A 22,832-nucleotide genomic window follows, 5' to 3' on the forward strand; every position below is an offset into this window, starting at 1 on the left:
TACGCCACTTTGCTTCTGCAATAACCTTCCAGTTATGTGCTAGTTTGCTGTGCAATGTAAAGAACTAGATTATTAATGAGCGCAGACTTAGGGGATCACCTTCAATGTTTCCTTTCCAAGAAGAGACAACCAGCATATATTCAAAGGTATGTTGGTTCCCCAAGTATGCAGTGATTTTTGAAGTTGGGCTGATTTACTTCAAAGATTGATCTGTGCATTATGTTTATTGTTTTACACAAAGATAAGAGAATATGGAACATATAGAGTTCACAAAGATGTTTTACTTCTAGGATGGAGTGTGCTGTTCTGAGCTTGAATATGTTGCAGGTTAATGAAATTTGCAATCTGTGTTCACTGCAATGGAACAGTATCACCCACCATTGGAGCTGAGTTCTGGGACTTCAGCTTCTGCATTTGAACTGTGAATGTGAGACACACACGTCTCACACTGAACCTTAGCATTTCAAGACTACTCCCCAAAACATTACAAGCTTTGTGGCTTAACTTGTTTTGAAGTTTCAGCACTGACTTTTGCTCTTTCCCCAGCCTATCCAGCTCATCAGCAATAGCATAGAGGTAACCAAGGCGGGAAAGCTTCCGAGTGGCCGGACAGAAATTCCTTTTGAATTCCCACTGAAGGTTAAAGGCAGTAAAGTTATGTATGAAACATACCATGGAGTCTTTGTAAATATTCAGGTAAGTGACAGCTGTGTGTATTAGGTTGAACAAAAGATCATGTTCAATGTAGTCACAATTAATTATTACAGTGTCAGCATTTTTGCTGTATCTTAATTGGGGCTGGACTTGGATGAGTCAGAAGCAAGTGAGGGTTTTCTTGTCTGACTTTTATAATGTTCCATTCCCCTTTGAGCCCACCAGAACCTGCAATCTTTAGGAATAACTAACATTTATTGGAATATAAAGGATTATATTAGATTTACTATCCATTAAGCATCTTGTCTAAATTTGCTTTCTGTTAACCTCAGCCTCCTATGATTTACAAGTGGTGCACTTTAGCTTACTGGTATTTTAAACTCTGAAATGTTGAGATTTAGGGGAATAAAAGCAAGCTGAAAGGTTCTCTTCCAAAAAAATTGAGAATAAAGAATAAATGCTTCCAACAAAATGCAGTAAGCCATCACAAAATAGGAGCTGCTGTGATATGAGATGCAGTAATAGATCAGCACAATCCAGCTTTAAGTAACGTAAGATTGAAGTTCAGAAGTGGTCTTCGACTCTAGCTACTTGTAAATATAAAGCAATCATTGCATTTAAAATGTGCTTTCGATGACATTTGAGTGTGCCAAGCCCTGTCACATTTGAAGTACCTGAAATGAAATAAATTTAAAGTGTTAAAAGGGAAGGAAAAGTTGCTGACTCTACGTTTTATTGGCATAACTCAGAAAATTGTGTGCAAATTTATTTTCATAACTTTTGAAAGCTTAAAATGGCTGACTCTTGCTGTTTTCCTCAGATTTTTTGCTCTATGGCATCTAACTGCGCACTTGGTTGATGCAAATTTTCACTCTTGTTTGTAGTAATTGCGCAGTCTGCTCGTTCTGAGCCTTGTTGCTGTTTTCTTTCTCCATATTACCACACTCCTCCTTTCTCACTCTCTTCCTCTTTTGTCATCCTAATCATCATCTCTTTATTGCTCCTTGTCCCTCACTAACCTTGCAGCCGGCCTCCTCATCATTCTTCTCCCAATACCACTACCCTCCCTGCAGCTCATCACCTGCCTCTTCCGCTGCCGTTACCCTCCTTGTTCTTCCACCCCAGTACCTTGTGTGCTCCAATTTGCTTTCCCATTGCAAACACAATCAAATTCAAAACTAATTAAATGAAATAAGAATGAAGGGTCATGTGGTGTGTTGTTTCTGCATAGTATGGGAGCAGGTGGACCCCGCTGTGGGTTGATGGGCTGAGAGGTAAATGGGAGGGAGTTGGGGCCTTGTTGAGAAAGGAGGAGAACTTCTTCAAGGTAGGCATCCACTGCTCCTCCCATTTACCTCTAAACACCCCGGCCCATAAGCCTCATTCCTGATGAAGGGCTTATGCCTGAAACGTTGATTCTCCTGCTTCTCGGATGCTGCATGACCTGTGCTTTTCCAGCACCACACTCTTGATTCTGATCCCCAGTATCTGCAGTCCTCACTTTCTCCAAGGTATGACATAGTGGGCATCATGGAGATGCGGCTGCAAGGGGATCTGGATTGGTAGCTGAATATTTGAGGATATGCATTCTATCGAAAATACAGAGGAGTGGGTTTGCCTTATTACTAAGAAACAAAGTAGGGTCAGATTGTGTAGAACCTGGGTGGGTAGAATTGAGGAATCGCTCAATAGTTGGAGTTATATACAGGCCTTCAAACAGTAGTCAAGAGCTGGGACACAAGATACACCCGGAGATAGAAAAGATGTGTAGGAAAGGAAAAGTTACAGTGAACATGGAGTTCAATCTGCGGGTGGACTGGAAAAATCAGATTGCTGGTGGATTGCAAGAAAACAAATTTGAGAAATGTCGGTATGATGGCTTTTTGGAGCAGCTTGTGGTGGAGCCCCACTAAGGAACAGGCAATACTGGCTTTAGCGTTGTGCAGTGAGGCAGACTTGATAAGGGATCTTAAGGTGAAGGAACTGTTTGGAGGCATTGATCATAATATGATTGAATTTACCCTGCAATTTAAGAAGGAGGAGATAGGGGTAATGGTATTACAGCTGAATAAAGGCAACTACAGAGGCATGAGGGAGGAGCTGGGTAGAATTGAGAGAGGAGCCGAGCAGGAAAAACAGTAGAACAGCAATAGCGGGAGTTTCTGGTAGTAATTCAGGAGCCACAGCAGAGATTCATCCCAAGGAAAAAGAAACATGGTACAGGGAGGATGAGGCAACCATGGCTGACTAGGGAGGTCAGGGATAGCATAAAAGCAAAGAGAAAGCTTATAATGTGGTGTAGGGCAGTGGGAAACCAGAAGGTTGGGAAGCTTACAAAGACCAGCAGAGGGCAACAAAAAAAAATTAGGACAATGATTAAATATGAGGGTAAGCTAGCCAGTAATATAAAGGAAGACTCTAAGAGTTTCTTTAGATATATAAATGGTAAAACAGGCAAAAGTGGACATTGGACGATGGGAAAATGACACTGGAGAGATAGTAATGTGGAACAAGTAAATGGCTGAGGAATGGAATAATTTAGTCTTTACAGTAGAAGACACGAGTAATATCTCTATTCAAGAGAGTGAGGGGGCAGAGCTGAGTATGGTAGCCATCACCAAGGAGAAGGTGCTAGAAAAACTGAATGGCCTGAAAGTGGATAAATCCCCTATGTAACATCCCAGAGTTCTAATGGAGGTAGCTGAAGAGATAGTGGAAGCGTTAGTGGTGATATTTCAGGAATCACTAGAAACATGGAGGGTCCCAGAGGACTGGAAAATTATAAATGTGCCACCCCTGTTTAAAAAGGTTATAAGGCAAAAGACAAAAAATTACAGACCTATTAGCTAACCTAGGTCGTGAGTAAGATCCTGGAATCCATTGTGAAGGATAAGATTTCCGAATACATGGAAGGGTATTGTAAAATAGGCCAAAGTCAGCATGGTTTCATCAAGGGGAGGTCAAGTCTGACAAATCTGCTAGAACTCTTTGAAGAAGTAACGAGCAGGTTTGACCAAGGAGAGCCAATGGATGTTACCTTCCTGGACTTCAAGAAGGCCTTTGACAAGTTGCTGCATGGGAGGCTACTGAGTAAGATAAGGTCCCGTGGTGTTAGAGACAAGTTGCTAGCATGGACAGAAGCTTGGCTGTCTGACAGAAAGCAGAGGGTGGGGATAAAAGGGCCCTTCTCAGTGACAAATGGTGTTCCGCAAGGCTGTGTTGGGACCACAACTCTTCACTTTATATATTAATGATCTAGATGAAGGAACTGAGGGCATTTTGGCTAAGTTTGCAGACGGTACAAAGATAGGTAGAGGGACAAGTAACATTGAGGAGGGGGGATGCTGGAGAAGTATTTGGACAGGTTAGGAGAGTGGGCAAAGAAGTGGCAAATGGAGTGCAACATGGGAAAGTGTGAGACCATACACTTTGATAAGAAGAATAGAGGCATAGACTATTTTCTAAATGGGGAGAAAATTCAGAAGTCTGAAGTGCAAAGAGACTTGGGAGTTCTTGTCCAAGATTCTCTCAAGGTAAACTTGCAGGTTGAGTCAGGAGTTCGGAAGGCAAATGAAATGAAGGCATTTATTTTGAAAGGACTTGAATATTAAAGCTTTTGAGGCTCTCTAAGGCTCTGGTCAGGTCATGTTTGGAGTATTGTGCACAGTTTTGGGCCCCATATCTCAGGAAGATGTACTGGCTCTGGAGCACGTTCAGAGGACTTTCATGAGAATGGTCCCAGGAATGAAAGGCTTAACAGATGAAGAACATTTGAAGACTCTGGGTTTATACTCCGAGTTTAGAAGGATGATGGGGGGGTCTAATTGAAACATACGGAACACTGAATGGCCTGGACACAGTGGACGTTGGGAAGATGTTACCATTGTTCGGAGAGACTAGGACCCGAAGGCACAGCCTTGCAGTGAAGGGAAGACCTTTTAGAATTGAGATAAAGAGAAACTTCTTCAGCCAGAGAGTGGTGAATCTTTGGAATCCATTGCACAGAAGGCTGTGGAGGCCCAGGTCATTATGTACATTGAAGACTGAGATAGGTTCTTGAGTATCAAGTATTACTGAGAGAATGATTGAATGGCAGAACAGACTTGATGGGCTGAATGGCCTAATTTCTGTTCCTATGTCTTATGTTCACTCCTTGCCCCTCTCAAACCTGATTCTTGAACACTGCTGGAATGCTTCCAGCAGCTATTAAGTTTTTTTAAAGTCCAGTGGCTGCTCCAGGGAGAGAGGGAAAGTAAGTATTCGGTTCCAACATGTGATTCCATTGTGGAATCACCTTACTGAGTTTAATATGTGGGGAGCTAACTGTATTCAGATACTTTTATTTCTGTCCTGAGATACAGTGCTGAATATAGGGTAATCTTGAGCTGTATAAGCCAAAATGTGCATTGCTTCTAATTTACAATAATAATTGCAGTATGAAGTTTCTTTGTCTTTTTAATCATTGGAAATGAATTATTCCCCTCTCACCAAAAGCAAGGTGAAGTGGCTTGCCAGATTTGAAACAAATGTGTGTTCAGTTCGTTCTTAAATTTATGGATCCAGTTTACACATTTAGATCAAGAAAAGGCCATTTGGTCCATCTAGCCTGTTCTACCAATTAATAAGATCATGGCTGATTTGCTTCTTGCTTCAACTCTACTTTCATGTCTTCCATCATACCTCTGACTCACTTGTCAAGCAATTTATCTGTACAAAATATGAGTTAGGAGCAGTAACAGATCATTCAGATTATCAAACCTGCTCCATCATTTGATTAGGTCATGACCGATCACATTGTGGCCTCAATATCATGTGCAATTTTATTGAGCTTGTGTTATTTACTGTATTTATACCAGCTGGAATTAAGTGATGCAGCAGCACTGCTGTTTTTATTTTGACAAACTATATGAAAGTGCCTTGTTTTTATTCCCAACTCTTTTAATAATGTCTTAATTTGGAATGAAACATGGTATTTTCAAGAAGCAACTTGTCTTTTTCAAAGCTGTGTTACTTGTTTGAGTTTTGTTGTATTTGTCTCATCTGATGGTGCACATTTCGTTCATGTTGCAGTGAGGTTAACTTGCATTGTTCGAAGTTGACTTTTCAGTAGAACGCTAAGTTTATATTCAAATAAACTTTGAAGTTATGACTATACTTTAGATGAAATGTTTGATTTGTTAAATCTTGGTGCCGAACCATGATTAAAATAGGTATTAAGGAATATGAATAATATGGATTATTTGTCGAGGTGACTCCCAGCTGGAGATGAATTTTTTAGCTCGGTTATAAGGTCAATTATCCAAAATTGAAGGTCAGCAGCAAGTGATGAAACCTATATTTCAGATTACTGATTATCAAAGATTTGGTACACTCTATTGTCGTGTCATTTGAGGTCAAGCTATGGCAAATAAGCTTCTGTCATCTAAGGTATCAATAGCTAGAATTCTGTAACCTTGGATTCCTGGAATGCCATTTATCCATGCTTGACACCAAAATTGGAGATGTAGTGGACAGCGAAGAGGGTTACCTCAGAATACAACAGGATTTTGACCTGATGGACCAATGAGCTGAGAAGTGGCAGATGGAGCTTAATTCAGACAAATGCGAGGTGCTGCATTTTGGGAAAGCAAATCTTAGCAGGACTTATACACTTTAATGGTAAGGTCCTAGGGAGTGTTGCTGAACAGAGAGACCTAGGAGTGTAGGTTTATAGATCCTTGAAAGTGGAGTCGCAGGTAGATGGGATAGTGAAGAAGGCGTTTGATATGCTTTCCTTTATTGGTCAGAGTATTGAGTACAGGGGTTGGGAGGTCATAATGTGGCTGTATCGGGCATTGGTTAGGCCACTGTTGAAATATTGCGTGCAATTCTGGTTTCCTTCCTGTTGGAAGGATGTTGTGAGTCTTGAAAGGGTTCAGAAAAGATTTACAAGGATGTTGCCAGGGTTGGAGGATATGAGCTATAGGGAGAGGCTGAACAGGCTGTGGCTGTTTTCCCTGGAGCGTCAGAGACTGAGGGTTGACCTTATACAGGTTTACAAAATTATGAGGGGCATGGATAGGATAAATAGACAAAGTCTTTTCCCTGGGGTCGGGGAGTCCAGAGATAGAGGGCATAGGTTTACGGTGAGAGGGGAAAGATATAAAAGAGACTTGCGGGCCAACTTTTTCTCACACGGTGGTACGTGTATGGAATGAGTTGCCAGAGGAAGTGGTGGAGGCTGGTACAATTGCAACATTTAAAAGGCATTTGGATGGGTATATGAATAGGAAAGGTTTGGAGGGGTATGGGCTGGGTGCTGGCAGGTGGGACTAGATTGGTTTGGGATATCTGGTCAGCATGGATGGGTTGGACCGAAGGGTCTGTTTCCATGCTGTACATCTCTGTGACTCTGACTGTTGTAGATCTAGAATTTATTGTAATTACAGTGCGCTCTGTGATTGACCATTTTGCCCTCTTCCAGTACACCCTCCGTTGTGATGTCCGTCGACCACTGCTTGCCAAAGACTTGACCAAGAGCTGTGAGTTCATTGTACATTCACTGGTAAGTGCAGACTAACTTTTTGAAGACAAGATTTGGAAGATGTGTTTAGTTCTGACCTTTAGTTAATCTCCCGAGGGCTCACTGGAAGTTACTGTTGACTTGCATGTTGAAGCCAGCAGTTGGATATGTGAAGGACAAAAATGATAAATTGGTTTGATGTAAATGGAAATTGGGGAGAAAACAGTGTCAGAACTTGAGTGGGAAATTGATGCTCAGAAGTTAAAGCAGGGCCTCTGTAGGGACAAAGGTGGTGTGAAAATGATATGACTGAAAATTTAAAAGTGTAAAAATTTAAGCAAGTGGCTGAGGGGCCACGGTTGTGGAAGGGCATTTTTATTTTGTCTAGTTTATAATAACTTAGGACACATGACTAGAAAGGAATATCACTTATTGTTGAACACCAAAATAGACCCACTACCTGTGGTGTATATAGGCTCATCCCAGCCTGGGACAGAGTTTATTTATATTTTTTTTAACATGTTAACATGACCGGCACTAGCTTTCAATTTCAGATTTTGTTTTGGATATTTTTAATCAACCTATCCAGCGATGTCCTGAATAATATTATTCTGGAGCAGGTGAGACTTGAACCCAGGCCCTTGTCCCAGAGGTAGGGACACTGCTATTGTGCCACACGTGTCCCTGGATGTGCTTTATACTTTCTAATTGACTTCAAATTTATCATTTGACATAGTTGGATTTGAAACAAGGTCTCCAGAACATTAACTTGATCACTAGGTTAATAATCTAGTAATAATGCTTGCCTGCATTATCCAGTAATCAGCTTTGCCTGGATCAGTTTTATGGAACTTAAGCAACCTGTTCAGATTTATTTCAACACATTTCCAGAGCAGGTGGGACTCGTACGAAGGTTTCCTGGCTCACTTGGTCTGATTTATAACATTTTCTGATCAACCTTCTCATGGATGGCATATACACCTCAGGAGTAGGTGGGATTTTAACCCAGGTCTCTGGCTCCAGGGATAGGAAGACTACCGTTGTGCCACAAGAGCTCCAGTAATCATATTTTTTTCTTTTTGTTTTTATTTAACCTATTTCTCTATTTAACCTGTTCAGGGGTGTTCTTACACACCTCTGGAGCAGGTGAAACTTGAACTTGGGCTTCCTAGCTCAGAAGTAGGAACATTACCGCTGTGGCACAAGTGCCCATTTATTGAGTCTGTTTTTTTCTTTTCCTTTCGGGAACTATTTTCTACCATTAAATTGCTGTGACTTCTTTTTTTGTTTTTAACTATCAACCATCTGTGTAGCCAATTAGAAATTCAGATGCAAAGCCCTTTTATGGGCAATGCGAATCATTGGATTTGATTTAGGTATTTTACTTAACCTGTTCAGCGATGTTATTACACACTTGTGGAGCAGGTGGGACTTGAACCCAAGTCTCTTAGCTCAGTCGGCTTTATAATGGGCCTTGTTGAGTTCCAGGTGGGCACGCTGTTGCTAGTTACCCAGGTACTTCATATTCAGTGCGCTTCAAAGGAAGTTTAATCAGTGATTGGCCATGGATGTTATTGGGGTCACCATACCGGTAAAGCTATCTTCTGCATTATGTGCCCATTTTGCTCAGTGTGCACTCCAGGTATGGAGCCTCACTTGTTAGGACAGCATGTTGAGAAATAAATAGAAAAGAGCGGGGGTCTGAAGCTTTCTCAACATGCCATCCCAACAGATGTGCATATGCTTGGGAACTTATGACTTCCTAGTATTTGTGTAAAATTACATCCATTTCCAAGTTGTGAAATATGTATATTATGAAGGTAAGCTACTGAAATTTAGAAGAGCAATGAAGTTTGACGTACAAATTCACAGATTCTTGAAGGTAGCTGGGCAATTAGATAATGTGATAAGAAAGGCATAAAGGATACTTAGCTTTCATAGTTAAGTCATAGAATTTCAGACCTGGAAACTTAACACTGGAGTTGAATACAACACTTTGTTGGCCACAGCTTGTGTATTGTGCGGAATTCCGTTTTACTGAACTGCAGGAAAAATAGCACTGCTCAAGGAAAGGTACAAGGAAGGTTTATAAGGATGTTTTCTGGACTGAAGAAGTTTGAAGAAAGGTTGGATGGACTGGCGTTTGTATTGAATATCAGAGGTTGAAGGAGGGACCGAATGAATGAGGGAGGATCTAGCTGTAGTGAAAAGGAAGAGCTTTATGCTTTGTCTTTAACCAATGAACCTAGATTTCTAAGAGGTAATTTAGTAGGGATTTGAGAAAATTTATTTTCATCCAGAACACTCTGAAGATCTGGAATTGACTGCCTGAAATGGAGGCAGGGCTAAACAAGGGAAGAAAAACCCTCAACATTTTAAAAAGCACTTGGTAGTGCTGTAACGTACAAGACCAATAATCAGGTGCTGGAAAGTGGGATTGTGTTGGGTCAACTTTGTTGACTGGAACATGCGTAATTTGCTGAAATGCTTTTCAAACTGTGAATTTCTGTAAATTGCTTTTTAAAAAATGTTAATTATTTTCTTTTAAAGCCTCAAAAGGGGAGGCTAACCCCCAGCCCTGTGGATTTTAACATCACCCCTGATTCTCTACAAAACATCAAAGAGGTGAGTACCACAACTGATGAAAGCTGTGTTTGGGTGTGTCATACTCTCGTTAGCAGTAAGGAAATGAGAATAATCTGTAGCCAATTTTGGACACAAATCAACAGGGTTACAGCCGCAAGTTTTGGTTCTGGAACACTTCTAGATGAGACTGCAGGTCTAAGGAATGTTTGACCTCTGAAATCAACAAAAACGAATGCTCATTTCTGCTGGCATCATTGTGATTGGATCCAGCATGTATACTAGTGTCTGGGTCACACGATCATTCTCTCAACTTGGTTTTTAATCACAATAGAGTGATTGATTGGAGGGTGGTCTCTGCTGTCTCGGATTCCCTTCGTGACTAATGATGATCCTTTTGAAGGTAGTTTGACATCTTCATGAACTGGCAAGTATGGAAGAACCTGTTTTCCTTCATGGAAAGACAACAGTTCTTGTGTATCACCTAGAGGATAGAGATTTTGTTTATTATATTGTGTAGGCACAGAACGAATACGTTAGCTTTGATTCCCGGATGGCTCAAAGCTGATGGAATGAAAACTAAGATTATTGGCTCTACAGGTCTGTTCTGTGGTGTCATAACACCAAGCAGTTGCAAAATACAAATGTCTGGTGGAAATCATTTCATCTGAGTTAGATGGTCAAATATTGGATTGAAACCTGGAAAAAATTCAGCTCTTTAACTTAGAGTCTTGCATTCACGGTCATAAACAACCGATTAGATTCTGCAACACTTTCAATAGGAATCGTAGCACAAAGTGGAACCAAATATGTTCAGTGCTCCGTTATTCCCTAACACATGATATGTCGATTGTAGCAAGAATTCATTTGACGTTTTCAGACTAACTTCTATTCACAATTATTTTGGTTCAGATTCCAAAATCTGCTTGAGTTGATTTGCCTCCCTTCCTTCTGAGTCAAATAGACAAGGAATCCAATTCCAATCCATGACCTGAGCACATACTCTTCAATACAGCATTTGAATGTTGAGTCATTTTGACTGACAGAAAAAAATACCCTTTTATTCTAACTCTTTACTTTTGTGTGTTAGTTGTCCTTGACCAGTTTGCATTACTCGAAAATCACTGAGTGTCTTGTATTATCCAAGCAGTCACTAGATTCCATCTGTAATATTAAATTAGGACACTGGCAAATGTGACCATTATTCAAAATGCTTTAAACCAGGTCAGTTAAACTTTTTTTGTGTGTGTAAAACAACAGGGTTGCTCTGGGTTGGTGAACTACAAGTCCTTGTGTATTTGATTTGTCACTTGAAAATGCTGTTATGAACTCTCCCTATGGTCAATCAATGTATGGCAGCAGTGAACTGTTGTTTCCACAGTATAAGTGTTCTAAAGTGTCCCAAGTTGAGTAACATGTTTCTCATGATGCAGTGACTCAGTAATAAGTTGCCAAGTGAATGCATCCCATGATCATCTCAGAGGAGAAAACCTGTGAAACATAGGAGCAGAAGTAGGCCGTTCAGCCCATTGAGTCTGCTATATGATTCAGCACAATCATAGTTCATCTGATGGTCCTGAACTCCATTTTCCTGCCTTTTCCTCATAATCCTTGATTCTCGTACTGGTTAAAAATATCTATCTCAGTATTCAATATACTTAATGAACTAACCTCTACAGCTCTCTGTGATAAAGAATTCCACTGATTCTTTACCCTCGGAGAGCCAGCGTTCCTCCTCCTGTCTGTTTAAAGGGGTGACTCTTTCCTCTGAGAGTCTCCCACAAGACAGAAAACTCTCTCGGTATCTACCTGTCATACCCCCTTACAAGCTTGTATTTCAATAAGGTCACCACTCACTCTTCTTAAATTCCAATGTGTGCAGGCCCAACCTACTCAACTTCTCCATAAAAAGTCCCTCCAAACCTGGGATCAGCACAGTGAGCCTCCTTTGGGCTGCTTCCAATGCTGGTACATCTTTCCTTGGATAAGGCAACCAATACTGTTCACAGTATTCCAACTGTAGTCTGACTAGTGCCTTCTTTTGGCAAGATTTCCCTTTTTGTTATTGCTTCAGTCTGTCTCTTTGAAATAGTCAAAGGTCCGTTTGTCTCCCCTGTTATCTGATAAGTGTGGATGCTGACCATGCATGAGGACACCCAAAAAAAAACACTGCTTCAGCTTTCAACAGTCTTTTCCCATTTATATGCTTTCCCTTGTGTAATCTCCCTACCAATGTGTATACCTTCACATTTTCGCACATCATATTCCATCAAAACCTCCTGGTCGTACTATCATTGCTTCTTTGACATTTCTGATCCAATTGATAGCTTAGGCTGTGTTGATCAATGTAGAAACATCATGATTGTTTCAGTGTAGAATTTATGCATCTTTGGCATATGTGCACTTTGAAAGATGATGTCATGGGTCACTCCGTATAAAGAAGCTGTTCCCTGCTGAGTTTGTGCCACTTTGATTTTTTTGTGGAGGGTCTTGAAAGAAACAAGAAAACAGTGACTACTTTATTCGACATATGTCATCCATATAGCCACAGTTCCTGAAGGGGCTTATATAATTAATTTCATTTTAGAAAAGGAAAATTTGTGTTTTCATATTTCACAACTGCAAAACATTCCAAAAACATTTTGCAACCAATTGAGTGTTTTTGAAGTAGAATTCTGCTGTAATGCAGGAATTATAGCAGCCAATTTGTGCCCAAGCTACCACATGCAAAGTTATTTCAGCCAACTAATCTAATTGTTAAGATGTTGTATAAAGATGACATTTGTCAGAGATAACTCCCTATTTTAATTAAAATTGAATCTTTTGTATCTACCTGAGAAATTAGGTGGGGCTATCAGTTTTAATATCCTGGCCAAAAAAAGGAAGTTTCTCCAACAAAACAAGACTTCCTCAGTATTGGATTAGAGGGCTAGCTGGAACTATTTTGCCCAAGAGTTGTATTTTAACCCACAATTTTCAAATGTAGAGGTGTTTGTGCTATAGCTGAAGGAGCAGGATTTGATTAGGTTCCAGGCACATTATGCAACATAAGAATGTATTATACTATTTGCCTGCACTATTGTGACATTGTCAGATGTATTATATATTGTCTGCATATATGCTCAGTATTGTTTTCCCTTAATGCTTGGTTATACTGCACTGCAACATGTGGATTGTGCGCTGTACAAGGAACCTGATTTCTGATAAATCAAGCAAAAACAGTTATTAATCATTTCTTGTCCACAAGCCAAATTTAATGTACTCACCATCTGTGCGATACAAATCTTGTTGATATGCAAGAATAATTATTTGTGAAATGGAATAATTATTTAGAACTTGTTGCACTTGTGTTTTGCTATGAGTTCTCACCTTATTGTGCATTCGAGTACAAGTGATGGCTAGTTCACCGAAAGGTTCTATGTAATATCAAGTGCAGTGGCACTAAACTTGATCAGGTTACATGTTTGTTCAGAGCTATGCACATCAGTGACTTGCCTCCCTAATACTGCAGAGGAAGTCCCATTTTAATTACTTTGTCCTGGGTTTTCATTCCATAAAGTGATAACAGGAAAGCAGTGTGTATAGACATAGGTGGCTTTGGATGAGGTGTATGTGTAGTGAAAAAAGACCAAGAACTGTGGAAACTGGGAATCAGGAACAAAAACAGAAATCCTCCTGAAGAAGGTCACTGGATCCAAAATGTAACTTTGCTTTCTCTCCACAGATGTTGCCAGAACTTGCTGATTTTTTTTTCCTAGCATTTGTTTTTGTATGCACAGTGATCTTGTTTATCTCAAATTTTGGATTCGAAAATGATTTGTATTTTTTTTAAAAAAAACCTTGTCAAAATCAGCATTTGATATTGCTGAAATTTTTTTTCTTAGAATAACAGACTTGATTTTTTTATCACAAATTGGGTGAAGTTTGTTTAGGTTTTGCTAATTCTTATTGAGTTGACTGGCATGGCAGGCAATACAAACTTTGCTGTTTGTCTTTCAGTTCATATCTGATCAGCATGGCATTGTGTCACAACCTTAGTGCAAATGTAGGGTTGATGGCTGAGTATTTTCTACTGTGATAGCAAGACAAGTTTCTTACTCCTCTTCAACAATGAGATAGATGATGTTTCTGTTTAGCAGTTTGTCTACATTCTGACATGTCTGGCAAATAGTCGCTCATTCTTATTAAAGGGGAGCATCAGCTGAGCTTGGAATAGATTTTGCACCAGCAGCCTTTTTGATCCAGAGGTGAGAATGTGACCAACTTAGCCAAGTGAACATGTGGCTCCTGGACTAAAAATTGCAATTAATTTATTTTGTGATTTATGTTTATTTTACTTTTATTGTCTCTTCCTAAGATTCTGCATAAAAAGCTCGGCTGTGATGGTAAGAACTTAACAGCTGGAGCATTTGGTTGGTTTGGACTTCATCCCAAATATCCAGATTTATCTTTATAATGTTAAAGTGAAAGTCTGGAGTTAAAGATATCAAAAACCAATACCTTGCAAAAAACTTTCTTTGGAGTTAAATGACTTCATATGTTCAGCTCTAGATAATGAATTGCATTCTGTGTTTGCACAGTTAGACTTAGCCACTCCAAGCTGGTGAGACATGAGCATTGGTGGCTGGGCCAACATTTATTTCCCATCCTAAGTTGCCCTTGGTGATGAGCTATCTTCTTGAACTGGTGCAGTCCATTTGATGTTGATACCCACACAGTCCTGTTAGAAAGGCACTTCAGGATTTTGACTCAGGAACAACTGAAGGAACAGTCAGGATGGTGAATGGTTTCAAGTGGATCTGCCAGGTGGTAGTATTTAGATGATCTGTTGCTCTTGTCCTTCTAGATAGCAATGATCGAGAGTTAGGAGGTTGTTGTCTATCAGCATTGGTGAATATCTGCAGTGTATCTTGTAGATGGTACGCGAATAAACCCCTCTGCAGAAATGATCATCAATGGCCAAGTAGAAACCACTTAAAGGATCTTGTTTTATATTTGCAGTTAAAAGAACGCTAGACAACAACGATCTTAACAAAACAATGGCTGTAAATGAAAATAAAATCCATTGTTTCCATTGGTATGAAAGACGAGAATCAGAGAGCACAGTCTTCGAGTAAAGGGAAGATAGAACGGAGATAAGAAGAAACTTGTTTCGCCAGAGAGTGGTGAATCTGAGGAATTCATCACAGAGGGCTGTGGGGCCAGATCATTGAGTATATTTAAGACAGATAGATAGATTCCTAATTGCCAAGGAGATCAAAGGTTACAGTGAGAAATCAGGAGAATGAGATTGAAAAACCTATTAGCCGTGATCAAATGGTGGAGTGGACTTGATGGGCCAAATGGTCTAATTTCTGCTCCTATGTTCTTATGGATTGAACTGTTAAAGGTGGGCAAGTGATGTCTGGCAAAATTGAACAAGTCTGAATCCATGAATTCACAGCTTTCCTTTTATATTAAATAAGCAATTATCTAGAATTGCTAGAAATGCCCAGGGTCACTGGATACAACACTTACGTTCTTTTCTCCAAAGAATATGATTGTTTACATTGTGGGAAAGTGTCTCTTAATGAACACTTGGCATCTATTGAGATAGAATAAGACAAACAGTTCTGTGATGGGCAAATTATTAGAAAAAATCTGAGCAAAACTATAAATTGTCATTTAGAAAATAAGCTGAGGAGAGTATGACTTCATTTAGAAAGGCACGAATTAATCAAGTACACTGAGGATGGATTTATGAAAGAAAGTTATGTCTAGCTGATATCATGAAGTTTTTTTTTGAAGCTGTAACAAGGAAGATCAATGTGTAACATTACTCATTTCACAGGATAAAGGCTGCACCAGCATTTGTTGCCCATCCTTAATAATCAAATCAGTCACCTCCTTAAACTGTTGAAATCTGAGAGGTAAGATGTGTTATGAAGAGTTCAAGGATTTGACTCAGCAACAGTGAAGGACTGATGATATAATTCCGAGTCTAGGCTGTGAGACCTAGAGGGGAACTTGTACCTGGTGATCTCTTGGAAGAACGAGAGCAGCTGATACCAGGTGGCAGAGGTGTGGGTCGGGAAGGACTCCTTGTGAATGGTACATATTGCTTACATTGTTTGAAGGAGTATACATATCTTGTTTATCTGACAAGATCTGATAGGTAGACTGGTCAGAAAATTAGGAGCTCATAGGATCCGAGGGTAAGAGATAAGATGATGTCGAGACTATCTCAGTAGCTAGAAGAAAAAGATAGTTTATTGTAAGGATTTGGATTGTAAAAAAGGGGAAGTTTTAGTGGAGCTATGTAGGACTTTGCTGAGACCACATCTGAGGAATGTACGCTGTTGGGCTTTTTATTTGAAAGTAATGGAGAGATTATGGTGTAATGGTAATATCACTGGACTAATAAAGTAGGGGAAAGTGAGGACTGCAGATGCTGGAGACCAGAGTTGAAAAATATGGTGCTGAAAATGTGGTGTTGTGCTTTTCCAGTACCACGTCTTTCAACTCTAGTAAAATAGGGGCCCAGGCGAACACTCTTGAGGTATTGGTTCAAATCCCACCAGAGCAGTTAGCCAAATGTAAACTAAATTTAATTAGTTAATCTGGAGTTGAAAGCTAGTTTCTGTAACAGTAACCATGAAACAATTGATTTGTCGTAAGCGACCATCTGATTCGCTGATGTCTTTTCGGAAAGGAAACCACCATCTTTACTTGATCTGTTGTATGTGTGATTCCAGATGCATGTCATTGTGATTGACTCTTAATTACTTTCTGATATGGCAAGCAAACTACTAAGTTAAAGATCACGAAGAGATGAGCAACAAATACTAGCCCTGCTGGAAATACCCATATCCTGTGAAAGATGTTTTTAAAAAAAGTGTCAAAACAAAATACTCAAAAACAAAATAAAGAAGTTTGGATATGGCAGTATCTGTGGAGAGAGACATGAAGTTAATGTTGTGTGTCATTTTGGATTTGGATTCTTTCTCCAGAGATGCTGCCAGACCTACTGAATTTCTCTAGCACTTTCTGTTTTCATATTGAAAAGACATGATTGCGTTAGAATCAATTCTGAGAAAATTCATTGACTCATTCCTAGGACTAAAGGCTTGACCTTATGAGAAAAAGATGGATCAACTTGGCCCTATAACCGATGGAGTTCAGATTAATGAGAGGTGATCTTAACATGCCTGCAAGGTCCTGAGGCGACTTTGTACAGTGGGTACCAGGATGACGTTTCCTCTTGTAGAATAAGCTAATATAAGGGTCTGCAGTTTAGGAATAAGAAGTCCCCCCCCCTTGTCTGATGGAATCAAGAACTTTCTTCTCTGAGAATCGTCAGTCTGCACAATTCTGTTCCCCAGAAAACATGAAGGCTTGGTCATTGAATATATTCAAGGCAGGGTTGGATATTTGTTAGACTGGAAAGTGGAGTTGAGACCACAATCAGATCAGCCATGATCTTATTGAGTGTGGAGCAGGCTTGAAGGACCAGATTCATACTCTTGCTCCCAAGTCCCTATGCTCCTAAGACCTATTGAACCTTTGACTAGAAAGCTGTTTCCAAACAAATCTAAGCCTAGCACTTTTTGAGAATATTTTGTAGCTCAGGTTGATAAGTATGTAAGTTAGCTCGCTGAGCTGGAAGATTTGTTTTCAGACTTTTTATCACTGTATGAGGTAACATCATCAGTGAGTCTACGGTGAAGCGATGGTGGTATGTCCTGCCTCTCTACTTATAGGTCTTGGTTTCTTAGGGTGGGTGACGTCATTTCCGGTATTTTTGTTTTTCAAGGGAAGGTAGATAGGATCTCAATTGATGTGTTACATTGATGGAGTTCTGGTTAGGATGGCATGTCTCTAAGAGGTTTCATGCGTGTCTTTGTTTCACCTGTCCTATGATGTGTGTTGTCCCAGTCAAAGCGGTGTCCTTCTTTGTTTGTATGTATGCAAACTAGTGATAGTGTGTCGTGTCTTTTGGTGGCTAGTTGGTGGTCGTGAATCCTGGTGGGAAGTTTTCTGTTTGTTCGTCTGACGTAGTGTTTTTTACAGTTCTTGTATGGTATCTTGTAAATGATCAATTTTCTGGTAGTATCTAAAGGATCCTTTAGTTTTATTAGTTGCTGTTCAAGTGTGTTAGGTTTTGTGGGCTACCATGATGCAAGGCATCTGAGTAGTTTGGCAGTCATTTCAGATATATCTTTGATGTAATGTAATGTGGCTTAGTTTTTGGTTGTGTTGTGTCTGCTTGTTTGGGTTTGTTTGAGGAATCAGTGAATTGTGTTTATTGGGTATCCATTTTTCTTGAAAATATCGTATAGATGTTATGTGTAAGGATGCTAAGCCTCTTTATTTTCTGGTATATATTCACAATTTCATCTTAATATAGGATTCACTGTACAAGGCATGTACCTTTTGCCAAATCCAATGTATGGTCATGTGTCCATGTTTATTAATGTTCAATTTTTCTGTAGTAACTTGAATAATTGTCTTGGTGAATCATTTCAGAGGGTTGTTTAGAATCAACCATTTATATTATAGGTTTCCAGACCTATCAGGCTGGTAAAAGCTTGGCAGATTCACCAAACACACACGCGAACCGATGGAGTTTCATAATAATTTAGTTTCTATACTCAGGTTTTTTTAACTTCAGACTAATTAATTAAAATTGACATCCAATATTATTAGTACTGAAATTGCTATCTTTTTTCAACAGTATTTACTTAAAACCTTATCCCATGCTTTTCACCCTTCCAATATGAAAAAACCATAGCTGTTGTGTTGAGTTAGCAGTTGTATCTTTGGAACATTAGTCTGAGTTTCTACAGGTTTAGTAGTCCAGCAATATTGCCATTGCCACCACCTCTGGTAGTCATGCCCTCCGTTCAAACGTGCTCCATTTTAGTCAGCATCTGGAATCCTCCAGGGTTCTCCCAAGAAAAGGTGTATGGGCAAAATATAGAATCATGTAGTAGAGAAGGTCATTTTGTCTATTGATACCTGTTTGAATGATACACTGCTAGTCTTTTTGCATTAAGTTGCATAAATTGAAGTAAATGTTAAATACACTAATTAACTTTATCAATTTATGTAGTTAAAATTAATCTTCACTTTTATTTTTAAAAATGTCTTCTATAATTTCCTTTCTACCTCCAATAATTTCACAGCCAATAGCTTCCTATGCTTAATACTCTTAGGCCTCTAGGCAGTTACGCATAAGAAGAATGAAATGATAGTCCTGTTGTGCGTCTTTTATTTTAATTAATGTTGGGATCAGTTATGTGCCTGAGCCCCCCCAAAATGTTGTAGTGCTCATTAGATGTAAAAGAGACCATCTTAAATTATCCTTTGGGAAAAGAGTTGTGATCAGAATTTTCTGTAATCAGAACATATTGTCAGTATTCCCTGATTTTATACATCAAATTGTGACATGAGCGAATGTTGGAAGGTTATTAGCACCTGTGCAGTTATATTGCAGTAGGCGACATGCCTGTGGTCAGGACAAGGTAAATCAGTAGTAGAATATGGATTAAAGAAAAATTATTAATAACAGGAAGTAACCAAGAAAGCACAGCACCAGCGCAAATGGTATTTCTCAGATCTTAATGTTGGTTAAGCCATTGTTGTGAGGCGGAGCATATTTTGTGGAAATTATGATTGTATACTGTGCTACATTGTAGTTAAAAAATCCTTTCATATTGACAACAAAAGCTGCATTGTACTGATGTTTATCTTTTCAATGGGTCCTGTGTACAGCTGGGAGCACTTGTCTGTACAATACAGTCCAAGGTTTGTTTTGTAACTGTGGCTCATGTGAAAGGAAGTGATGTCACGATCTGTAGAAACCAAGGATAGTTGCCAGCTTCTTTTCCCACATTCTACCATCACTTGTCTGTGGTATCAAGGGTCGAACCAACCCGACGCTGCTTTTTTAAAATTTTTCCTCCAAAATTAATGTTTGCTTTCTCCCTCAATTTTTCATCCTATTCTTCTGACTAATTCCACAGGCCCTGGCCATTCTCCAATGCAGCATCTAAAAAAGTATTGTTCATTTGTGAATCTCATGGCCAATGCCCAGTGTGGGTTTTTGTACCGGCGATGGCACTTGGAAACTTTTTTCGTTCTCCTATCATGTCTCCAACTAACTATGCAGAGGTGGGGACATGAGCCTAGAATCTTTCTGTTTTACATAATACTATGTAATGGATTTTGATCATTAACCGAGTCATTGGGCAGCCATTTTCTTTACACATTTGCCAAGTCATGTTATGTGTTAATTCAGTAATGCTGCTGCACCAAATAAATAGATGAAAATAATAAAAAGTTCTCTTTGCAGTTATATGATGGTACTCTGCATCTTTGCCAAGGACAGTTATGTGGGATCGGATTTCAAAATTGCTGAACAGTCAGGAGTGACCAATTGGATTTGGGCAAATAGGATAGCTCCTCGTTCAGATTGTTTGCAAAACATTTCTAACCTTTATTGAAAGAGAATTAGAAAGTGACATATTTAAGAATTTTGTATACAAATGGTTGTTTCCTTACTAAAATCTAAGAAGTGAGCATTTTTAAAAAAACTTAAGTCTTAACCAGAAATGATGTCTTTTCCCCTGCTCGCATCACTAAATAGTAGAATGTGTATGTAACTAAAATGGTTTAGATGCAAGATTATAATTTACCTCAATTTGCCCATGCCAAATTAGGGGGCATTATGGATTGTAAAGAAACATTACCTGACTGCAGGTGAAGATAGGTTAGGAGACTTGGCAATAATTATTCAATACAAACAAATATGAACTATTGTGTTCTTGGGGGAGGGGGTGGTGTAGTTTGCAGGGGAGGATTCTGGAAATGTAACTTAAATGGTGAAAATTGAAAGATGGAAGAATGAAGATTTAGAAGGAGCGCATATTTTTAAAAACACTATTGCTGGCAAAATGAGTTTTGAATGTGAAAAGCAACAATTCTGAAGCATTCTTTTCCAGGGTTGATGTTGGAACTTTGAAAAACTGCAATATAGATTAATAGGATGAAGTTAGCCTTTGAACAATACATTTCTAATGAAGGACATGGCAGAGAAAGCATTTAGTTCATATTCAATAGAACATTAAATTTTACAAAAAAAAATTAGTTGTTTAAATGGAAGATGGTCATTTCTGCTGGTCAACAAACTAATACCTTTTTGGAGCAAAGTATGGGATCAGTACATATTATTTTCAAAAACTGAATGACTGCAATGACAATTAAGCCAAGTGCAAATTTAAGTGATTGCTCTTTCCTCAAATTTTTGAAATACTAAGGAAGTAGGATGCAATGTGCAACTCCAGTGTGGGGTTAATGGTGAAATTGGTGTGCTGGGTCCCAGCCATTTCTTTGAACGTTAATCTAACCCCTGATTTATTCACCTTAGGCTGCTGTGTGCCAGCGCAGAGATCTTGAGGCCAATTGTAATATCTACTGTGCCCTTCTAGGTGATATATGCTCAGCATCCATTTAAAAGTGAACAGTCAGTTTTGCTGGCCATATGACTCTGTCTTGTCTATTTTTATGTCTTAAACCTTTTTGTGAGACATTTTCAAACTGCCTTCCAGAGAACAATGCTGCCTCGATTTGCAATCCGTGGCCGCCTCGATTCCACAAACTGTGTCATCACACAGCCACTCACTGGAGAATTAGTGGTGGAAAACTCTGAAGTATCCATCAAAAGCATCGAGCTTCAGCTAGTACGTGTGGAAACCTGTGGTAAGTGTTATGTTTCAGAAATAGCTGAGTATCTGGTTTTTCAGTGTCGCCGATTTGGAGGCAGATTTCAGATTTGACCATACTCGGCACAGCAGGTATTCTTATGGATGCTTCTTCAAGGTGCTAAGTGTTGTTCTTTTAAATAGTTTTAGTATACTTGCTTTGTATGAAACACATTTAAAAATCTGTTTTCATAGGATGTGAGCATCATTGGCATGGCCAATATTTATTGCCCATCTTTAGTTGCCTATCAAAAGTTGGTGGTGAGCTGCTTTCTTTCTTCACCAATTGGAGTTGGTGATATATGTGCACCTACAGGTGCTGTTAGGAAGATCCTGTTTTTTGATTCAGTGCCAATGAAGGAACAGAAGTAGTTATGCAGTTCCTGTTTTTGAGTCAGGATTGTTTGTGGCTTGGAAAGAAACTTGCAGGCAGTGCTATGCCACTGTACCTGCTGCTTTAGGTGGTAGAGATTGTGAATTTGTAAGGGGCTGGATAAAAACGCTTGGACAGTTACTGAATACATCCTTTAATGGTACATCTGCTATTGTGTGTTGATTGTAGAGCGAGTTAATGATAAACTAAGGTAAATGGTCGACTTTGTCCTGCGCTGCCTCCACCGCCAAACTCTATCCACCTGATGCCTGGAGGAAGAAGGCCTCAACTTCTGCCTTGGGACCCTCCAACCATACGTGATCAATGCTGATATCATCAGTTTCCTCCCACCCACCCCCAACCCCAGTCTTATCCCAGATCCAACCTTTCAACTTTGCACTGCCCTCTTGAACTGTCCCACCTGTCCATCTTCCTTCCCATCTATCCATTCCATCTCATCTCTGACCTTTCATCATTCCCAGCTACCTCTACCTCCAAATAAAACTAAAACATAAATGTTCTTTTCTGTGTCCTAACTGAAGTGTTTTTCAATCAGCTTCATGAAACAAATTAGATTTCTGGCCAGGATAACATTGTTGTTTGTGAGAGTTTGCTGTCTGCAAATTGGTTGCCGCCTTTTGTTATATTAAAACAGTGGTTGTACTTCAAAATTATTTCATTGGCTGTAAAATGCTTGGAATATCCTAAGATCATTAAAGATTGTCTTTTTAAACCATCTCTTTCTTCGACCATTGAAACAGGTTGTGCAGAAGGTTATGCAAGAGATGCCACAGAAATTCAGAATATCCAAATAGCCGATGGCAATATATGTCGAAGCCTTGCCATCCCTATCTACATGGTGTTTCCTCGACTTTTTACCTGCCCTACACTGGAAACAACCAATTTCAAAGTTGGTGAGTGATTTCCCAGTTTCTTTTTTCCTGAGAGAAGTGACAACTGCGTGATAACTGGAGAGAGT

The 22,832-nt window shown here is 39.4% G+C and overlaps 1 protein-coding gene across 2 annotated transcripts in view; it reads left to right on the forward strand.

Annotated features, from left to right (window-relative positions):
* The window catches only part of vps26c (VPS26 endosomal protein sorting factor C), a 52,056-nt gene that overhangs the window by 26,106 nt on the left and 3,118 nt on the right, over window positions 1-22,832 (forward strand). For both annotated transcript variants that reach the window (XM_072585690.1, XM_072585691.1), the window contains 5 exons: window positions 547-696; window positions 7,118-7,198; window positions 9,707-9,781; window positions 21,328-21,478; window positions 22,615-22,767. In XM_072585690.1, coding sequence (XP_072441791.1) covers window positions 547-696; window positions 7,118-7,198; window positions 9,707-9,781; window positions 21,328-21,478; window positions 22,615-22,767 — 610 coding nt within the window. The remainder of the gene's footprint in view (window positions 1-546; window positions 697-7,117; window positions 7,199-9,706; window positions 9,782-21,327; window positions 21,479-22,614; window positions 22,768-22,832) is intronic.

Source organism: Chiloscyllium punctatum, chromosome 15 (genome assembly GCF_047496795.1).
Source record: "Chiloscyllium punctatum isolate Juve2018m chromosome 15, sChiPun1.3, whole genome shotgun sequence".
NCBI classification, from domain to species: domain Eukaryota; kingdom Metazoa; phylum Chordata; class Chondrichthyes; order Orectolobiformes; family Hemiscylliidae; genus Chiloscyllium; species Chiloscyllium punctatum.